Genomic DNA, 17,585 nt, shown 5'->3' with positions numbered 1-17,585 from the left:
ATCTCCTTCTTGCCCATGTTTTGCCGGAACGTTGCGTTGGGCCCACCGGTCAAAAGGAATAGCACCTTCCGGGTGGGCTGAGAGTACCGTCACGAGGGCCTCGCGGGTCTCGGTCTTCGCCGCTCTGTAGGTGGTGACTGTCGGGGCCGTGGCGCTCCTCCTCCGGAGCTCACAACCAGGCCACGGGCCTACGAGCTCCAAGTAGCAGGCGGCAGTGCTCGGGACTGTGGCCAGGGACCTCCGGAAAGGCTCCGGGCCACTCGTGTCACCCCGCGGGCTCCGCTGTCGCCATCTTGGCGGGGGAGGGAGGGGGAGGATCTTCTTCTGAGTTTTCTAGCGTCCAGATCTTGGACGTCCGGATTCAGCAACCGATATCCTGTCAGTGTCGCCCTCTCTCTCGAGTGCTGAGCACGGTCTCCGAGTGGGGAGGTCGGGTGTCAGTTCCTCCGCCGCTCTCCGCGCGTCGCGGCCGCCATCTGGCCTTCGGCTTGGCGGTCAGAGTGATGTCCGAAAATCCGTGTAGACAGCGCTGCGAACAGAAATTCCTCTCGATTCTTCACTCTTGGAGGGCACGAGTGCCCCCCGATCAGATTCCAGTATTTAGATGGCGAGTTGGGTGATTTTAAAGTCAGATTTCTAGGCAGCCGGCCGGGAGCTCCGGAGCCTCACGTCTTAGCACGCCATGGTGTTGGCCACGCCCCCCGAGGCCTTTGCATCCTTGACTTTCACGAGTGCAATCCCCGTGCAGTTCCTGTAACCAGTAGCTTCTTTCTCCCCATCTGCTGCTCTGATCTGTGCCTGACCTTTTATACATACAAGAGGCATGTGAACTCGCAAAGAAGCCCCCCCCTGTTTGCCCGCCCACACACTAGAGGTGCGCACCATCTTCCCGCCCTTTACACACTATGATGGACAGCTCACTCGAGGGACCCCGGCGCCCTCTGGTGCGATGGCAAAGTTAAGCACACATGGTCACTGGATGCAACTCTTCTGGCCCTACTCAGCTGTAGTGCAGGAAAAGCACAATACATTTACCCAACGAGGTAGCACTTACTGATTAGCCAGTAGAAAGTACTCCAGTTAAGTAGGGTGCAAAGTCGCAAAAAAATCCACGATTTTGCTGGGAAATTCACGAATTCGTAGATTTGTTTGCGACTTCACGTGAATTCGCGAACCGCTGATTCGCTAAATTCGCCCATACTTAGTGATCAGTCCATGTGAGTTCTATGACATTGAAAATTGGGTTCAGTGTGTGTCCTGCAATGTGTGTAGGGTCTTGGATGATCTGGGTCAATCTGAGGCTACTCATACTGTCAAGGAGGTGTGCAGTGTTTTTGTCATTTGGATCGTTCATGTCAAAACTTATTTCACTGAAGAAGGTGTAGTCCTTGGAGTCTATGGCTAGAGCCGCAATGAAGACTGCAATGGTGTTGCAGAAACTGTAAAGAAGGCCTGGGGGTCAGAATATGAGGGTGCCTCTGATGGTTCCATGGGGGTGGTGGTATTGTCGGTGGTGGTGGTGGTACACTGTATGGTCTTTTTAAGAATGATGGCTCTTCCTCCTCCCGTCTTGTTAATGCGGTCCTGGTGAGTAATTTTATATGTCGGGGATAGCTGTGCCAATGTCTGGAGCAGATGTGGGTTTGAACCAGGTCTCAGTGAGGAAGACGATGTCGGGTCCGAGAGTGGCGATGCGATCCCATAATTCGGTGGAATGCTTGCATAGTAAGCCGGTGTTGATTAGGGCACAAGCAAGTTTTTTTTTTTTTTCAGGTGGTGTCCGTGGTGTGTATGGGGTAGGGCTGGTCCGTGGTCTGGTGTGTGTGCAGTGGCAGGTGAAGTGGCAGTGGGTGCATGTGAAAGGTCCTACCGTGGAGTGTGGGTCAGCGTGGTGGCAGTGTTTGCTGTGGTGTCCAAGGTCGAGCATGTAGAGCTCGGCAATGGTGTATCTTCAGGGTGTAGGGGGGCCAGGGGTCGTAGCGCTGGGCATGGTGCAGGTATGTGGTATGTGAAACAGTTCAATGACCATACACTGTATTGCTTCTCTGCGCTTCTTGAATGAGGGGTTGGTGCCTACTCCGAAGCAGCAAAATCCATGATTCTGCTTTGAAGTGAACTTTGGGGTTTTGGTTCCACTACATCTGTCAACTTTTTTTTTGAACATATTTCCGGATTCCTCATGAACATATGAGGAGGTGCTTAAGTAATACTTGCAACTTGATGGTATGTAGCCGGCCGTACTACATTGTCATTGAGTTGCACAACAGCTAACATTTAGAAAGATCTTTCAGGCGCCTTAGTTTAGAAGGTGTCCATATATGAAATGACAGCATTTGAACAGCTTCCCTATTTTGTAACTTGCAGGGAAAAAACTTATAGATGACAAGATGGAGAGACTCCAAGAGCGGCTGGCACGAGGAGAAGAGGTAGAAGCTGAATACCTGACCTACCTGCTGTCCAGCGGGAAACTGACCCTCAAGGAGATTTGTGGGAGTATGGCTGAACTACTTCTGGCTGGAGTGGACACGGTATGTATCACCCACATTCAGGTCCTATGCCATGGCCATGATAGCATCTGTTCTATAACACAGGCCCTGAGAGATGCTGGCCATGATTGATTTTCCTTCAAGCAGATGCACACAGTGTATGCCTAGAGTCTCCCTGGCTCCCTAGTAGACAGTTTCATCAGAGGACCTCTGGGCTGAATGAAATTCTATCCGATTCCAAGTGATATCACCTGAACCGAGTGCTCCACTACTACATCTCCCTCTACATTCATCTGAATCAAGTTTAAATGCCAGCAAGGTGTTGATCCAGCGCGGCTGCAAACAAAACCTGCAAACCATCACCACACTTCCTAGGAGCTATTCACACATTATTCGTCAGTGGGGCCCATAACACCACAAGTCATTTATACACACATTCACCCTGCTCCAAGGATTAGTCAAAACTAGAGGAGAACTGCTGGATTCTAGCGGAGTGTCTTATTTCATACTAAATTTTTTTACACTATATACATCTGTAGTTTGCTAATATTACCATGGTTTTATTCTCAAGAAACATAAAAACACCCCACAATTTGTTGTCAATGGATCTGCTAGAAAAGTTAACTAATGGACAACAAGACCAGCTTAATTCTCCATTTATTAAAATTTTATTTAGAGATTAAATCTCCTAGCATGACCTTACTTTATTCGCTCTATTTTAATAATCATTTAAACATTCAATAACCTAGAGAGAAAGAGAAATACATTCAAACATTTATATTTATTAGCATAACAGTTTAGAAAATAAGTCAAAGTAATATTACCAAGATTTCAGGACACGGACATCAGAGTAAAGATAGCATAATTCCCCAAAACCACCTCTCTATTCTTTCTTGATGTTCACCTCCCATCCGGAGTCCGCACCCATCAAAAGTTAAAGTCAAGAAGAATTTCAAAGTCTTTGCACCATAGGAAAAATGTGTCAGTCCGGCAGCATGTCGTGGTGTGAAAATAAAATCAAAAGCAAGCTTTTTTCTTACTTCCAAGTGTCCTCTTTTATACACTTTCACCCTAACATATCTAAGATTCACAACTTTTAGGGTCCTCGCTTATTCTCATTGGTCGAATTAAGGGGTGGATGAGCATAACCTCATCTCGTCATTGTCCATTTTTCCACCAAGTCATCGTTATAAACAAAAAATAAAATCTCAATTGTTCTCTAACAGTCTTTTTTACTTGTGTCCTTTAAAGTGTTATTTCAGACTGATTTCCCATGCTCACGATGCGGACATACAAAATGTTGGCACTTGCCCGAACATCCAGGCCATGCTGATCTTGACCCACGCTGTACAGGCACAAGCTGCTTGCACTTCTTTCGAGCACAGTCGCGCATGCGTAGATCATGACAATCTCGGAGTCTCGCAAACTTCCATTTTTCATGTTAGGCCTAATGGGCCTTTATGGGAACTATTACAGAAACAAACACAAGTAAACGTTAAATTTCAAAGTATAGCCCTTCTGTTTACCTCCCCCATTCTAAGGTTACCCTGTTAGTTATTACCTAGCATTTTAGCCACAAATAGGGATGGTTTACTTAAATTCTCCATCATTTTTGCCACAATAAGATATACAAAAAGCTTATACACATAGATTTTCATTAGATTACGACATTTGCGTACCAGATTACCATAACAATTTCACCTAATTAGTAGATTAGATTCGCAACACAAGCAAATTAGTATCCCACGTGTATTTGTGTGTGTGTGTGCATTCTATTCTATGTTGGTTAATTTCAAAACCACACGATTAATACATATTACTGTTATGAGGAAGTAACTTCAGAAGGGGTAAACAAAAATATTTTTTTCACCCTCGCTCCATCAGTGTCAATCATCACGTATCAGTTCTATCAATAGATAAACTGCCCTCTCGGCTAATAAGCTTGAATTTCATATGGGCTATTGAATTCTAATAATCTATGCATCAAGCAAGCTGAAGCAGATTGTGCATAAATAACAATATTCACAAATGAATATAGAGTGAGATATTAATAGAAATGTAAAATCATTTTTTTTAGTGACGCTACCAATTTTCATTATGTTGTTAAAAGATACAGACCTTTGGACAATATCTCACAGTGTCTTAAGCAGCTACCACACAAGGGAAGGAAAAGAAGGTTGTGGAACCACCCCGGCTTTCAAGACAGTGATCAACTCCTCTACCAACCATCTTTGTAGTTACAAACATGATCAAAAAGCTGTGTCCAAACTCATGGTCAAAATCTGTGAATTGTATTCTGTAATTGTTTTCCACACATATTATTTTTGATAATACAATTTTGAACGTTGTGCACTCACTTCACACTAGGAGCCAATTGAGCAATATTGAAGGTTGGTGAGAATGAGAGGTAAAGGTAACCTGGCTAAGACATTCTGGAGCCAGTGGCAACATTCTCATTGATATGAAGACATAATCAAGAGAAGAAAAACTCAATAATGTCATCTGCATTTTACCAGTGACATTAACAAATGCTCTCAAAAGGACTCTATTAGTACATGGACTAGCAGATGCTATTTGACCTTTCTTTGAGATTTCTGGCCAATACAAATGCATGAATTCTGATTCCTTGGAATATAATGAGTGCATCATTCTAAAGTCTGGAATAAAAAATGTCTGTACGTGGATAGTGTGAACCTAGCCAAACGGCTGCGTAGCACTGATCATGGTAAAAGGCAAAGATACAGTCAACAAGTGTTTGGAAGAATTCTAGATTCTGAGAGTTGAGGTGAACGGTAAGTTCATCTTCATTTAGTTTCAGCCCTTTCCTAAATTGGAGCAGGGTTGTGGAGGTCCTAATGGATGCAGGTATGTCTGTGGTCCAGAGGGCATCGTTTATGATTTGTAATGTAGTTGTCTGAAATGATTAGTAAATAAGGCCTGGAAGTTAAGATGTAATTCACAACACAGACGGAGTAAAACACAGTCACTCACAGGCAAATCTTTGTGAATTGGTGTTGTTAATTCACCAATCCAGAAAACATTTGTAAAGTTTTATAGTAGAAGCAGCACACTACCCACCTTCAGTCATGCAGTCAAACTCCTCTTTCACTACCATTCTAGATCTAGGACCCAGGGAGGGAAACTGGCATAACAAAGACATTTGGAAAATATCAAGGCTCTTAAAGTAAACTTATGAAAATAACTAATGTACACTTCATGTAAAACACCTCCTATTACAAAACAAACACTGACACAACACCACACGCAGACTGCAATCTATACAAAATCAACACATTTTCCAGGAGTCCTCTTGACATACTACTAATTTTGATCCTTGAAGCGACATTTTCCACTGGTTCCTTCTCATGGACATCATCCCACCATTTCACGCTTTCTCCACCTTTACACCTAGCCACCCTCCTAGCATTCCATACTTTCCACCCTTGAATGACCACACTGTTCCTGTTGACCTTAACCACTTTAATAGCTTTATCAAACATAGACTCACTTTTGGACAAAACTCCTGGTTTGCATATCCTGACCCAGTCTCCCACAACAAAATCAGTAAATGTAGTCTTCCACTTGGAAACATAAGCATGTTGGATGTTTCCTGCTTCTCTTCCACCCTCAACGCTACCTCATCCTTCATCTTTTCTGCAACTTTATTACTCTGCTTCCTCTGGAACCTCCAGGGACACAGCTTAGAAATAGGATCTCTCCCTTTAAGGAGTTTAAATGGACTAACCTCTGAGATGGTATGGGGTGTGATGGGCTATGACCACAGCTTCTCCCTTAACTTGTCCTTTCACTCTCCTCCATAACCACATGCCCATAAAATACTCTCCTTCGACACACGGTTGAACCATTCCACTTGACCATTACTACAAGGTTCATACAGTGCGGTGGTGACTTTACAAATGTTGCAAAATTTAAGAAAACTGCTCATCTCTTGTAATTTTAATTCTACACCTTTGTCCGTGATAAGAATCTCATAATAACCTTCCCTTGCAAAGAGTTGTTAGAAGAATTCAACCACTGAAGCGGTAGTAACATGAGGCAGAAATTTGACCTCTGGCCACTTCGAATGATAATCCAACACCACCGTAGCAAACCTACTCTCACGTGGCAAAAAATTCGAAGAACCCAATATAGCAAAACCTATTTTCTGCCAGGGAAAGTCAGGCCACTCAACAGTACCAATTTAAGCATCTTTTCACTGTTTGCACATACTTTGAAATCTCACACTACTCTGTCCACAAGTCTATCTAAACCTGGCCACCAAAAAGTAGCCCTGATTAACCTTTTCACAGCTGAAATTCCTAAATGTCCTTCATGAGCTAACAGCAAAAAGTGATCAGCTCCTCAGAAACTCTTCAATAGGTATAGAATTCTGGCGGAATCCCCCACCCTTTAGGATAACGTTCTTTGACGCACAAAAACGCTTTCTTCAACAACAGATCCTCTTGAATTGCAATTTTCCCCATATCCTCATCAATACCCCTAAAATCTTCAGACATGACATCAGCAATACTGGCAAGATTTTCAATGTCCCCTTCTTCTTTGCTTTCCTCCATACCATCCCATGGAATCTTCGTCAAACAATCTGCTGTAAAAATGTTCTTCCCATGTGCATGCTCAACTTTTAAGTTATAATACTGAAGCTTAGACATCAACCTAGCAATGCGCGCAGTGGCACTTCTTCCCCCGCAAGGAGGCAAGACCTACATCAATAGTTTGTATTCAGTCCTAAGAGTGAAATGTAAGCCTCACACATAATTACGGAAGTGTTCCACTGCCCACACACACGCTAGGAGCTCCTTTTCAATCACAGCATATTTCCTTTCTGCCTCACCAAGGGTGTGTGAAGCAAATGTCACATTCCATTCTTCACATGCACACTTCTGTGAAAAAACACTTCCAAACCCATGCAGACTAGCAACCACTGTAATTATGAATTCTTTGTTCATACAGAAAGGCTTTAGAGTGGGTGCTCCCACAGTGTCAGATTTCACTAAGTGAAACACATGCTGCTGCCTAACCAGCCCATGTAAATTCCACATTCTTCTGTGTCAGCTCTCTATGCGGTTTCATTTTCATTGTAAAATCCTTGATAAACTTGATGTAGTGCTCACAGAGTCCAGCAAACGAGAGCAACTGCTCTTTGTTATCAGATGCAGGATCATAGACAATGACATCTACCAATGGCTGCTTCGGTACCACACCTTCTTTAGACAATGTGTGTCCCAGATAGTCTTCTGATCCGTTCAATAACTTGCATTTCCCCTCCCTAAAGGTCAAACCCTACTTACTCAATTCCATACAAACTTGACTTAGATGTTCCAAGTGTTCTTCCTTGTTTTTAGAAAAGATTAAGATGTCAACTTGAAAACATTTGACAAAAGATTCCATACCCTTGAAAATTTGAAACACCGCTCTCTGAAAAAAAGGATGCTGCCGACACTAGGGCAAATGGTATCCTCTTAATATAAACTATGAGGCAGTGAGAGACCTGGAGTCTACACTGAGCTCAATTTGGTGGTAAGCTAAATGTAAATCTAGCATTGAAAACACTGCTGCCCCCTCCGACATATTAACCACCTCATTGATGTTGGGAAGAAGATGGCAGTCCACTACAATATTTGCATTTAATGCTCTTAGGTCGATGCATAATCTCCAAGTTTTATCGGCTTTGTGGGCCAAACCTATGGGAGATACCCATTCAGAAGACTCTACCTTCTTAATTCCTCCAAGTAACATCTCTTTAAGAGTACTACTAAGCTCCTTTCTCACGTTAATGGGTACACCCCACAGTTTTTGGTTCAATGATAGAGCCCAGCTTTTAAGCTTATTCAATGAGAGTACTCTTGGTAATTGCCCACCTTTCCTGAAAACACTCAGAACAATCTTCTGAGTCACCAACCATCAGTACAGATCTTTACTACGAGGATTTAATATAATGCTGAGCTTCCACTGATCGTTCCAACCAAGAACATTCACACATTTTATAGCAACATACAACGTAATATGAGCTGACCTACCCTTAAACATCACCTCCATTTCCATAAACCCTCTCATTTCAATATTAGACCCATCAAAACCAAAGTATCCGATTTGTTTGGTCGACCCACAGTTCTAATATCTCCAAACTTTTGTAGGAAATACTCCTCAGCAATTATAGTCCAAGGAGACACTAAGTCTACCATAAATTCCAACTCCCTATTAGGCACTTGCACTTTACACTTGGGAGCTTTAACAGCTTCACCATAAAATCCAAAAATGCATGCAAAGGTTTGGGAAAATTACATCCAAATCAAAAATGGTACCTCTCCTGTACTGTCGATAAGTAGAAGGTACTGTGTCTACTCGTCACCACTCGATACACAGAGCTGGAAACATACTTTTTACCGCTTCACAAGTCTTTTAAGACGCATATAAAAGCCCCTCATTTGTTATTTAGAATGTGCACATTGTAGTACACTTCATCGCTGATGTACACAGCAGACCTTTTACTTTGTACATGGGCAAAGGCATGGGCTTATTAGTGTTATTTTCCATTTTCTAAAGCCTCCTTTATTCTTGTCATTACCTATATTTTTGCACGTTCTACTGTAATTTGTGGGTGGAAATATACAGCTTGAACCCCCGGCAAAGTTTTTACAATGTAAGGGCATGTTCCTTTACCTTGGGTAAGGTGGACGGTGAAGCTCCTCATGTACATGAAAGCCATGGATGGGAACTGTGTGGTGTGGAGAGGTAGAGGGGCATACTTCTTCATTGCTTAGGGTCTGAAGGCCCCTTGGTTTTTAGAACTTTGCCACCAGTCCCTCCTTAGGGAGAAGGGAAGCGTGATGTATTTGAAGAGGTGTTGCTATGAATGCAGCTTAGGTTGACGCCTTCCTCTAGTTTGGCATTGAACAGAGTTAAGTTTTACACCAGAGCTCAACGGGAATGCGAGTCATTTGATGATTTTCTGACGGCGTTGCGGGGTCTCGCTTTACACTGCAGTTTTAGAGCTATCACTGAGGAAATGATTGGTGATCAGATTATAGTGAATGTTAAAAATAAAAAAGTACAACAACGTCTATGGGTTATGGGGGACCCATATTTACAAGACGCAGTTGCCACTGCTAAAGCAATAGAACAGTCAGAAATTTGGATGAAATCTGCGCAAGATAGCGCTGTGAAGAGTGTTAAATCTTCAGAAGAGGTGTGTGCTATGACGGACAATGCAGACCGGAAAAATGTTCCATTTGGGAAACAGCATGACAAAAGTGTTACTTCCTTTAGGTGTGGTAGTGTCAACCATTTGGCTTTATCACCTCACTGCCCTGCAGTAGGAAAAGAGTGTAACAATTGTAGGTGCAAAGGACACTTTCCACGTGTTTGTAGGAGTGAGAGGAAGAAAGGAGTATCTCTGTTCAATAGTAAGGCTGGGCCCACAAAGGAAACGGTGTGACTCAAGTGTGTGTGTAGTTCAGAGAGTGACATAGAGAAGGGGATTGTATTATGTTTGAACCATCAGGAATGGGAAAGGGAAGCAGTTAAACCTCCCAAGTGTAAAGAGCAAATGCTTAATAGAGAGTTGGAGAGCGGGCTGAGCAGCAGGAGTCATTGGTAGGGAATGAAATGGCATTTAAATAATAATAATAACAATTCCTATTTGTAAAGCACAACAATATAAGCCCTTTAAGGGTGTCAAGGCGCTAGGGGCCGTCATGGGGATTAAGTGAGCTATTGCCCAGAGTCACACAATGCTGAGCTGAGCTGCCGCCATGGATCGATCGCTCTGGCCGCTGTGCCACACTTCTCCCTCATTTATATGACATCTGTAACCTGTAACAGAGACTATTATCTTCTGATAAACTTCATCTTAAAACCAATGTGACCTGCCTCCAGAGGATCATTCTTGGATTGCAACAATGGTCCAGAACTAAGGGAGGGGAACTGGCATAACAAAGACATTTGGAAAATAACAAGACTCTTAAAGTGAACTTATGAAAATAAATAAAGCACAATGCAACAATTAGGCCTGCTGAGTTTGAGATATTTTCAAACGTTGATGAGAACAACTCATATTTTTAAAGTTTGGTGACATTTAACCGTGTGTTGTCCTCAGTACAGGATGCATGTCAGTATATAAACTCTCAGAGCAGCAGATCACGTTGTGACTTCAAATTTTTGCTCCTTTCCCCTAGACTTCCAACACGTTGACTTGGACCCTGTACCATCTGGCCAGGGAGCCAGAGATTCAGGAAGACCTGTACAAGGAGGTGGTCAGTGTGGTACCAGGTGACCGAAGTCCTACCGCGGAGGATATTTCCAAAATGCCCCTGCTGAAGGCAGTTATTAAAGAGACATTACGGTAAACTCTCAGTATGAAGAAAATAGACTACAGTCCTTGGCAAGTACATGTTTAAACTGGGAGCCATCAGAAAGAGAAGCAAGTAGATTTGGGTATTATTCCTAGAATAGCACTGTGTGTATGAGATATTGTTGACAAAGTCAGACATGTATCAAACAGGTTACACAATACTTTCCCAAATCTTTCTAATGAAGAAATAGAATAACATGCTTGCAATGCAGTTCAAAAAGAAATGGAAGACTTCAATGCTTGATCTTAGGGCCCGATTCACAGAACTAACTTAAGACAAAATCCTAAACTTACTACCATTTTGGTATTCACAGAAGACACTTACTCATTTCGGTATTCACAGAAGTTAGGAGTCCTATCTTAGGACTCCTAAATGCCTTCTGTGAATACCGAAATTCTTAAATTTAGGATTTTACTCAGTTTAGGAGTCCTAAATTTAGGAGTCCTAACTTCTGTAAATACTGAAATGAGTAGGTGCCTTCTGTGAATACCAAAATGGTAGTAAATTTAGGATTTTGTTTTAAGTTAGTTCTGTGAATCGGGCCCTAAGTATTTAAGTACAATCATTAACAGTTCAGTCACCAACTATTGGTGGAATAGTATTTGTCAAATATCACAGTACCAACTAGTCTGGATTTGTCTGCTAAGAGTATTTCTTGCAAAGTAATCTTATTTGATTAACCAAATAGCTTATGTTGAGATGTTGCACTGCATAGCTGTTTAAAGATCTTTTCTTCAACAATTGGCACAACATGCTATTTTAACACCGCAGCGGGTGCTGCTGTCAGCAGCACCCGCCGCAATTTTAAAATGCAAAATGTGACCTCCATGGTGGCAGTCGCATCCTGATTTGGTGTGAGGAACTGCTGCATGTATTGCGGACGGTCCCGGTCACCACCACAATGGTGGACGGACTGTCCGCCATCGTGATCTGCCCCTTAGGTGTGATATGCTCCTAAATTTCCTGAAGTAATAAAAATGTACAGATGAAGAAAGCTTTGCAAATCTCACAAGGTAAACTACTAGGTCTTCTGAACCCTGCTGAGCTCTTCATAATAAACGTAGTCCCCTTGGCGTCAGCTGCGTCTCCTACCCTCTTAAACATCTATAAGCTACTACTGGAAGAAATCTTCAAGGGCTGCAATGTGGGTTACCACAAGCAGGCTGAGAATCTACAGATTCACATCAGAGTCTGCAAAGATCCAGCAAATCTCCTAAAAGTCAAAGAATGTCTTGAAAATGTTAAACCTGGGTGCACCTAACTGGCTGTTCGTCAGCGTCTCTAGCACTAGGATACGGCCTCTAGCTCCAGACAAACAACAGGGCATTCCCATTCAATGGCTTCCATTCATGACCCCAATAAAACCCATAATGTCAATATTCTGGGTCCACTTCTTGACTCAAGCCTAAAATGCATCCTTAAGTGAATAAGGTCGGTGGAAACACATTTCACTCCATAGAAACCTGTCCTGCCTGTACTACTGATCTATCAAATTGATGATGCAATGTATTTTATGCTTGTCTCTTTACTTAAGTCTGCTTCAAACAGCAGAGAGGCCTGAATCATTGCTGGGAGTCTCATCCTTGGAGTGGATTAGGCTGACCCTATGAAGATGCCTCATTGGCTCCAATGCAAGGAAGATTGAATTCAGGGTAACAGGACTCCTGCACACGGCCCCTTATGGACAAGCTCTATCCTGCCTCGCCAAACTGCTCCCGCCTTTCCATTCACCCAGACAACTAAGCGTGGCTGCACAAGACCATATTGCTATTCTTTTTTTTAACAACACATTTTATTGAGTTTTCAACCTACTAGATGGGTATAACCCAAAAGGGAAAGTGCAAAGGAATGGTATAAGATAGAATCTCCAGGTACATTGTAAAAATCCCAAGGAATCTTCAAAACAACATACCAAGAAAACAAGAACCCTCCCCCCGCCACCCCCCAAGACGCACCAAACCCACTTAAAAACCATACCATATTACTAGTTTAAGATCAAGATACAAACACAGGGATGGTAGATCATGCCATCCTGAAGGCTCTGCCCTCTAGACATTGCTTCTTTCATCCCTCTACTCGGAAGTCATCTTCTTAAAGCTCAGGAAATCACTGTAGACTCACCCATTTCTTTTTTTATATAATTTAAATTTCATCTCGGTTCAGAGAGTGTTTCTAGAGGGAATTTAGCAGCATGAACAATGTTGGGTAGTGGGAGGGCATGGATGCAATCAAACATTTTACAAGCGAGTGCATCTTGAAACTAAAGGAGTTTACATTTCTCTAATCAATCATATTTTCATTATTGGCTAGGTTGTATCCTGTTGTTCCTGCAAATGCGAGGGTTGGGATTGAGACAGATATAGTCATTGAAGATTATTACTTCCCCAAAGAGGTGAGTCTGTATTTGTTTTTTCGTTCTTGCTTCAGGGCTGGGGCTGAGCACTGATGCTGGGACTTGTCCAGAGATATGAGTCTGATCTTCCTCAGTGACTGAGGGATCCACTTCCATTGTTGGGTTTCTGAATTGGTGGACAGCAGGCCGGCTAACTCACTTGGTGGGACTTTCTTTTAATAATTGGTAGGTGCCCATATTTCGGGAAAAGGGTGGGCATTCCACAAACATGGAAGTAGGACTACAATTTTACATCAACCAAAGGATTCTGTGACCTAATAGGCAGCACTCAGCAATATAATATACTCAGTCAATGATACTTTAAGGGTAATTAATGTCGACTCTTACTCATAGGGTCATCATATGTTAATTGCTTTCTAATAAAGCCTGCTAAAAGGCAACACTTGTGAAAGAACAAACGCAAAGCTGCCCTCTCTGTGTTGAGTCGACCCCCTCTGAAAACAAGCACAGATGCTAAATTTACAAAAAGTCTCCAGGACAGATGGTGAAACACCACCTGACTATCCTGGCAAATCATGATGACCAATAACCCTTCAGGAAAGACCGAAAGAGTTAGTTTGAATTTTCACTGGTTTGGAACAGGCGCAGGCTCCAATGGGGCAGTATAACGGGGGGCAGTATCCAATGGGGTAATAGAACTGGGAACTGGGAGAAGGCTCCAATGGGGTAATAGAAATGGGAGCAGTCTCTAATGGGGTAATAGAACTGGGGGCAGGCTCCAATGGGGTAATAGAACTTGGAGCAGTTTCCAATGGGGTAATAGAACTGGGGGCAGTCTCTAATGGGGTAATAGAACTGGGGACAGGCTCCAATGGGGTAATAGAACTGGGAGCAGTCTCTAATGGGGTAATAGAACTGGGGACAGGCTCCAATGGGGTAATAGAACTGGGAGAAGGCTCCAATGGGGTAATAGAACTAGGAGCAGTTTCCAATGGGGTAATAGAACTGGGGGCAGGCTCCAATGGGGTAATAGAAATGGGAGCAGTCTCTAATGGGGTAATAGAACTGGGAGCAGACTTCGATGTGGTACTAGAACTGGGAGCAGTCTCCAATGGGGTAATAGAACTGGGGGCAGGCTCCAATGGGGTAATAGAACTGGGAGAAGGCTCCAATGGGGTAATAGAACTAGGAGCAGTTTCCAATGGGGTAATAGAACTGGGGGCAGGCTCCAAAGGGGTAATAGAACTGGGAGAAGGCTCCAATGGGGTAATAGAACTAGGAGCAGTTTCCAATGGGGTAATAGAACTGGAGCAGGCTCCAATGGGGTAATAGAAATGGGAGCAGTCTCTAATGGGGTAATAGAACTGGGAGCGGACTTCGATGTGGTAATAGAACTGGGAGCAGTCTCCAATGGGGTAATAGAACTGGGGGAAGGCTCCAATGGGGTAATAGAACTGGGAGAAGGCTCCAATGGGGTAATAGAACTAGGAGCAGTTTCCAATGGGGTAATAGAACTGGGGGCAGGCTCCAAAGGGGTAATAGAACTGGGAGAAGGCTCCAATGGGGTAATAGAACTAGGAGCAGTTTCCAATGGGGTAATAGAACTGGGGCAGTCTCTAATGGGGTAATAGAACTGGGGACAGGCTCCAATGGGGTAATAGAACTGGGGGCAGGCTCCAATGGGGTAATAGAACTGGGAGAAGGCTCCAATGGGGTAATAGAACTAGGAGCAGTTTCCAATGGGGTAATAGAACTGGGGGCAGGCTCCAAAGGGGTAATAGAACTGGGAGAAGGCTCCAATGGGGTAATAGAACTAGGAGCAGTTTCCAATGGGGCAATAGAACTGGGGGCAGGCTCCAATGGGGTAATAAAAATGGGAGCAGTCTCTAATGGGGTAATAGAACTGGGAGCAGACTTCGATGTGGTAATAGAACTGGGAGCAGTCTCCAATGGGGTAATAGAACTGGGGGCAGGCTCCAATGGGGTAATAGAACTGGGAGAAGGCTCCAATGGGGTAATAGAACTAGGAGCAGTTTCCAATGGGGTAATAGAACTGGGGGCAGGCTCCAAAGGGGTAATAGAACTGGGAGAAGGCTCCAATGGGGTAATAGAACTAGGAGCAGTTTCCAATGGGGTAATAGAACTGGGGGCAGGCTCCAAAGGGGTAATAGAACTGGGAGAAGGCTCCAATGGGGTAATAGAACTAGGAGCAGTTTCCAATGGGGTAATAGAACTGGTGGCAGGCTCCAATGGGATAATAGAAATGGGAGCAGTCTCTAATGGGGTAATAGAACTGGGAGCAGACTTCGATGTGGTAATAGAACTGGGAGCAGTCTCTAATGGGGTAATAGAACTGGGGACAGGCTCCAATAGGGTAATAGAACTGGGGACAGGCTCCAATGGGGTAATAGAACTGGGGGCAGTCTCTAATGGGGTAATAGAACTGGGGATAGGCTCCAATGGGGTAATAGAACTGGGAGAAGACTCCAATGGGGTAATAGAAATGGGAGCAGACTCCGATGTGGTAATAGAACTGGGAGCAGACTCAGATGTGGTAATAGAACTGGGGCATACTCCAATGGGGTAATAGAACTGGGAGCAGGCTACAATGGGGTAATAGAACTAGGGGGCCGGCTCCGATGAGGTAATAGAACTGGGAGAAGGCTCCAATGGGGTAATAGAACTGGGGGCCGGCTCCGATGAGGTAATAGAACTGGGAGAAGAGTCCAATGCGGTAATAGAACTGGGGACAGGCTCAATGCGGTAATGGAACTGGGGGCAGTATCCAATGGGGTTATATAACTGGGGGCAGTATTCAATGGGGTAATAGAACTGGGGGCAGTATCCAATGGGGTAATAGAATTGGGAACTGGGAGAAGGCTCCAATGCGGTAATAGAACTGGAGGCAGGCTCCAATGGGGTAATAGAACTGGGGGCAGACTCCAATGGGGTAATAGAAGTGGGAGAAGACTCCAATGCGGTAATAGAACTGGAGACAGGCTCCAATTGGGTAATAGAACTGGGGGCAGGCTCCAATGGGGCAATATAACTGGGGGCAGTATCCAATGGGGTAATAGAACTGGGAACTGGTAGAAGGATCCAATGGGGTAATAGAACTGGGGGCAGGCTCCAATGGGGTAATAGAACTGGGAGCAGTCTCTAATGGGGTAATAGAACTGGGAGAAGACTCCAATGGGGTAATAGAACTGGGAGCAGACTCCAATGTGGTAATAGAACTGGGAGCAGTCTCCAATGGGGTAATAGAACTGGGGACAGGCTCCAATGGGGTAATAGAACTGGGAGAAGACTCCAATGGGGTAATAGAACTGGGAGCAGACTCCGATGTGGTAACAGAACTGGGAGCAGACTCAGATGTGGTAATAGAACTGGGGCATACTCCAATGGGGTAATAGAACTGGGAGCAGGCTACAATGGGGTAATAGAACTAGGGGGCCGGCTCCGATGAGGTAATAGAACTGGGAGAAGAGTCCAATGCGGTAATAGAACTGGGGACAGGCTCCAATGCGGTAATGGAACTGGGGGCAGTATCCAATGGGGTAATATAACTGGGGGCAGTATTCAATGGGGTAATAGAACTGGGGGCAGTATCCAATGGGGTAATAGAATTGGGAACTGGGAGAAGGCTCCAATGCGGTAATAGAACTGGAGGCAGGCTCCAATGGGGTAATAGAACTGGGGGCAGACTCCAATGGGGTAATAGAAGTGGGAGAAGACTCCAATGCGGTAATAGAACTGGAGACAGGCTCCAATGGGGTAATAGAACTGGGGGCAGGCTCCAATGGAGTAATAGAACTGCGGGCAGGCTCCAATGGGGTAATAGAACTGGGAGCAGTCTCCAATGGGGTCATAGAACTGGGGGCAGTCTCTAATGGGGTAATAGAACTGGGGACAGGCTCCAATGGGGTAATAGAACTGGGAGAAGACTCCAATGGGGTAATAGAACTTGGAGCGGACTCCGATGTGGTAATAGAACCGGGAGCAGACTCAGATGTGGTAATAGAACTGGGGCATACTCCAATGGGGTAATAGATCTGGGAGCAGGCTACAATGGGGTAATAGAACTAGGGGGCCGGCTCCGATGAGGTAATAGAACTGGGAGAAGACTCCAATGCGAAATAGAACTGGAGGCAGGCTACAATAGGGTAATAGAACTGGGGACAGGCTCCAATGAGGTAATGGAACTGGGAGCAGACTCCGATGGGGTAATGGAACTGGGGCAGACTCCAATGGGGTAATAGAACTGGGAGCAGGCTCCATTGGGGTAATAGAACCAGGGGCAGACTCCTATGGGGTAATGGAACTGGGGGCAGTCTCCAATGGGGTAATAGAACTGGGGACAGGCTCCAATGGGGT

The 17,585-nt window shown here is 44.3% G+C and overlaps 1 protein-coding gene across 1 annotated transcript in view; it reads left to right on the top strand.

The window, feature by feature from the left end:
• LOC147729549 (sterol 26-hydroxylase, mitochondrial-like) overlaps nt 1-17,585 on the top strand; it is a 206,468-nt gene that overhangs the window by 165,115 nt on the left and 23,768 nt on the right. Inside the window, exons 5-7 of the mRNA XM_086954442.1 lie at nt 2,365-2,528; nt 10,682-10,848; nt 13,169-13,250. Coding sequence (XP_086810568.1) covers nt 2,365-2,528; nt 10,682-10,848; nt 13,169-13,250 — 413 coding nt within the window. The remainder of the gene's footprint in view (nt 1-2,364; nt 2,529-10,681; nt 10,849-13,168; nt 13,251-17,585) is intronic.

The sequence above is a fragment of the Lissotriton vulgaris genome, chromosome 2_1 (genome assembly GCF_964263255.1).
Source record: "Lissotriton vulgaris chromosome 2_1, aLisVul1.2, whole genome shotgun sequence".
Classification (NCBI taxonomy): domain Eukaryota; kingdom Metazoa; phylum Chordata; class Amphibia; order Caudata; family Salamandridae; genus Lissotriton; species Lissotriton vulgaris.
The sequence above is the reverse complement of the archived record's forward strand: the minus strand, read 5'-3'. Positions and strand labels throughout refer to the sequence as shown.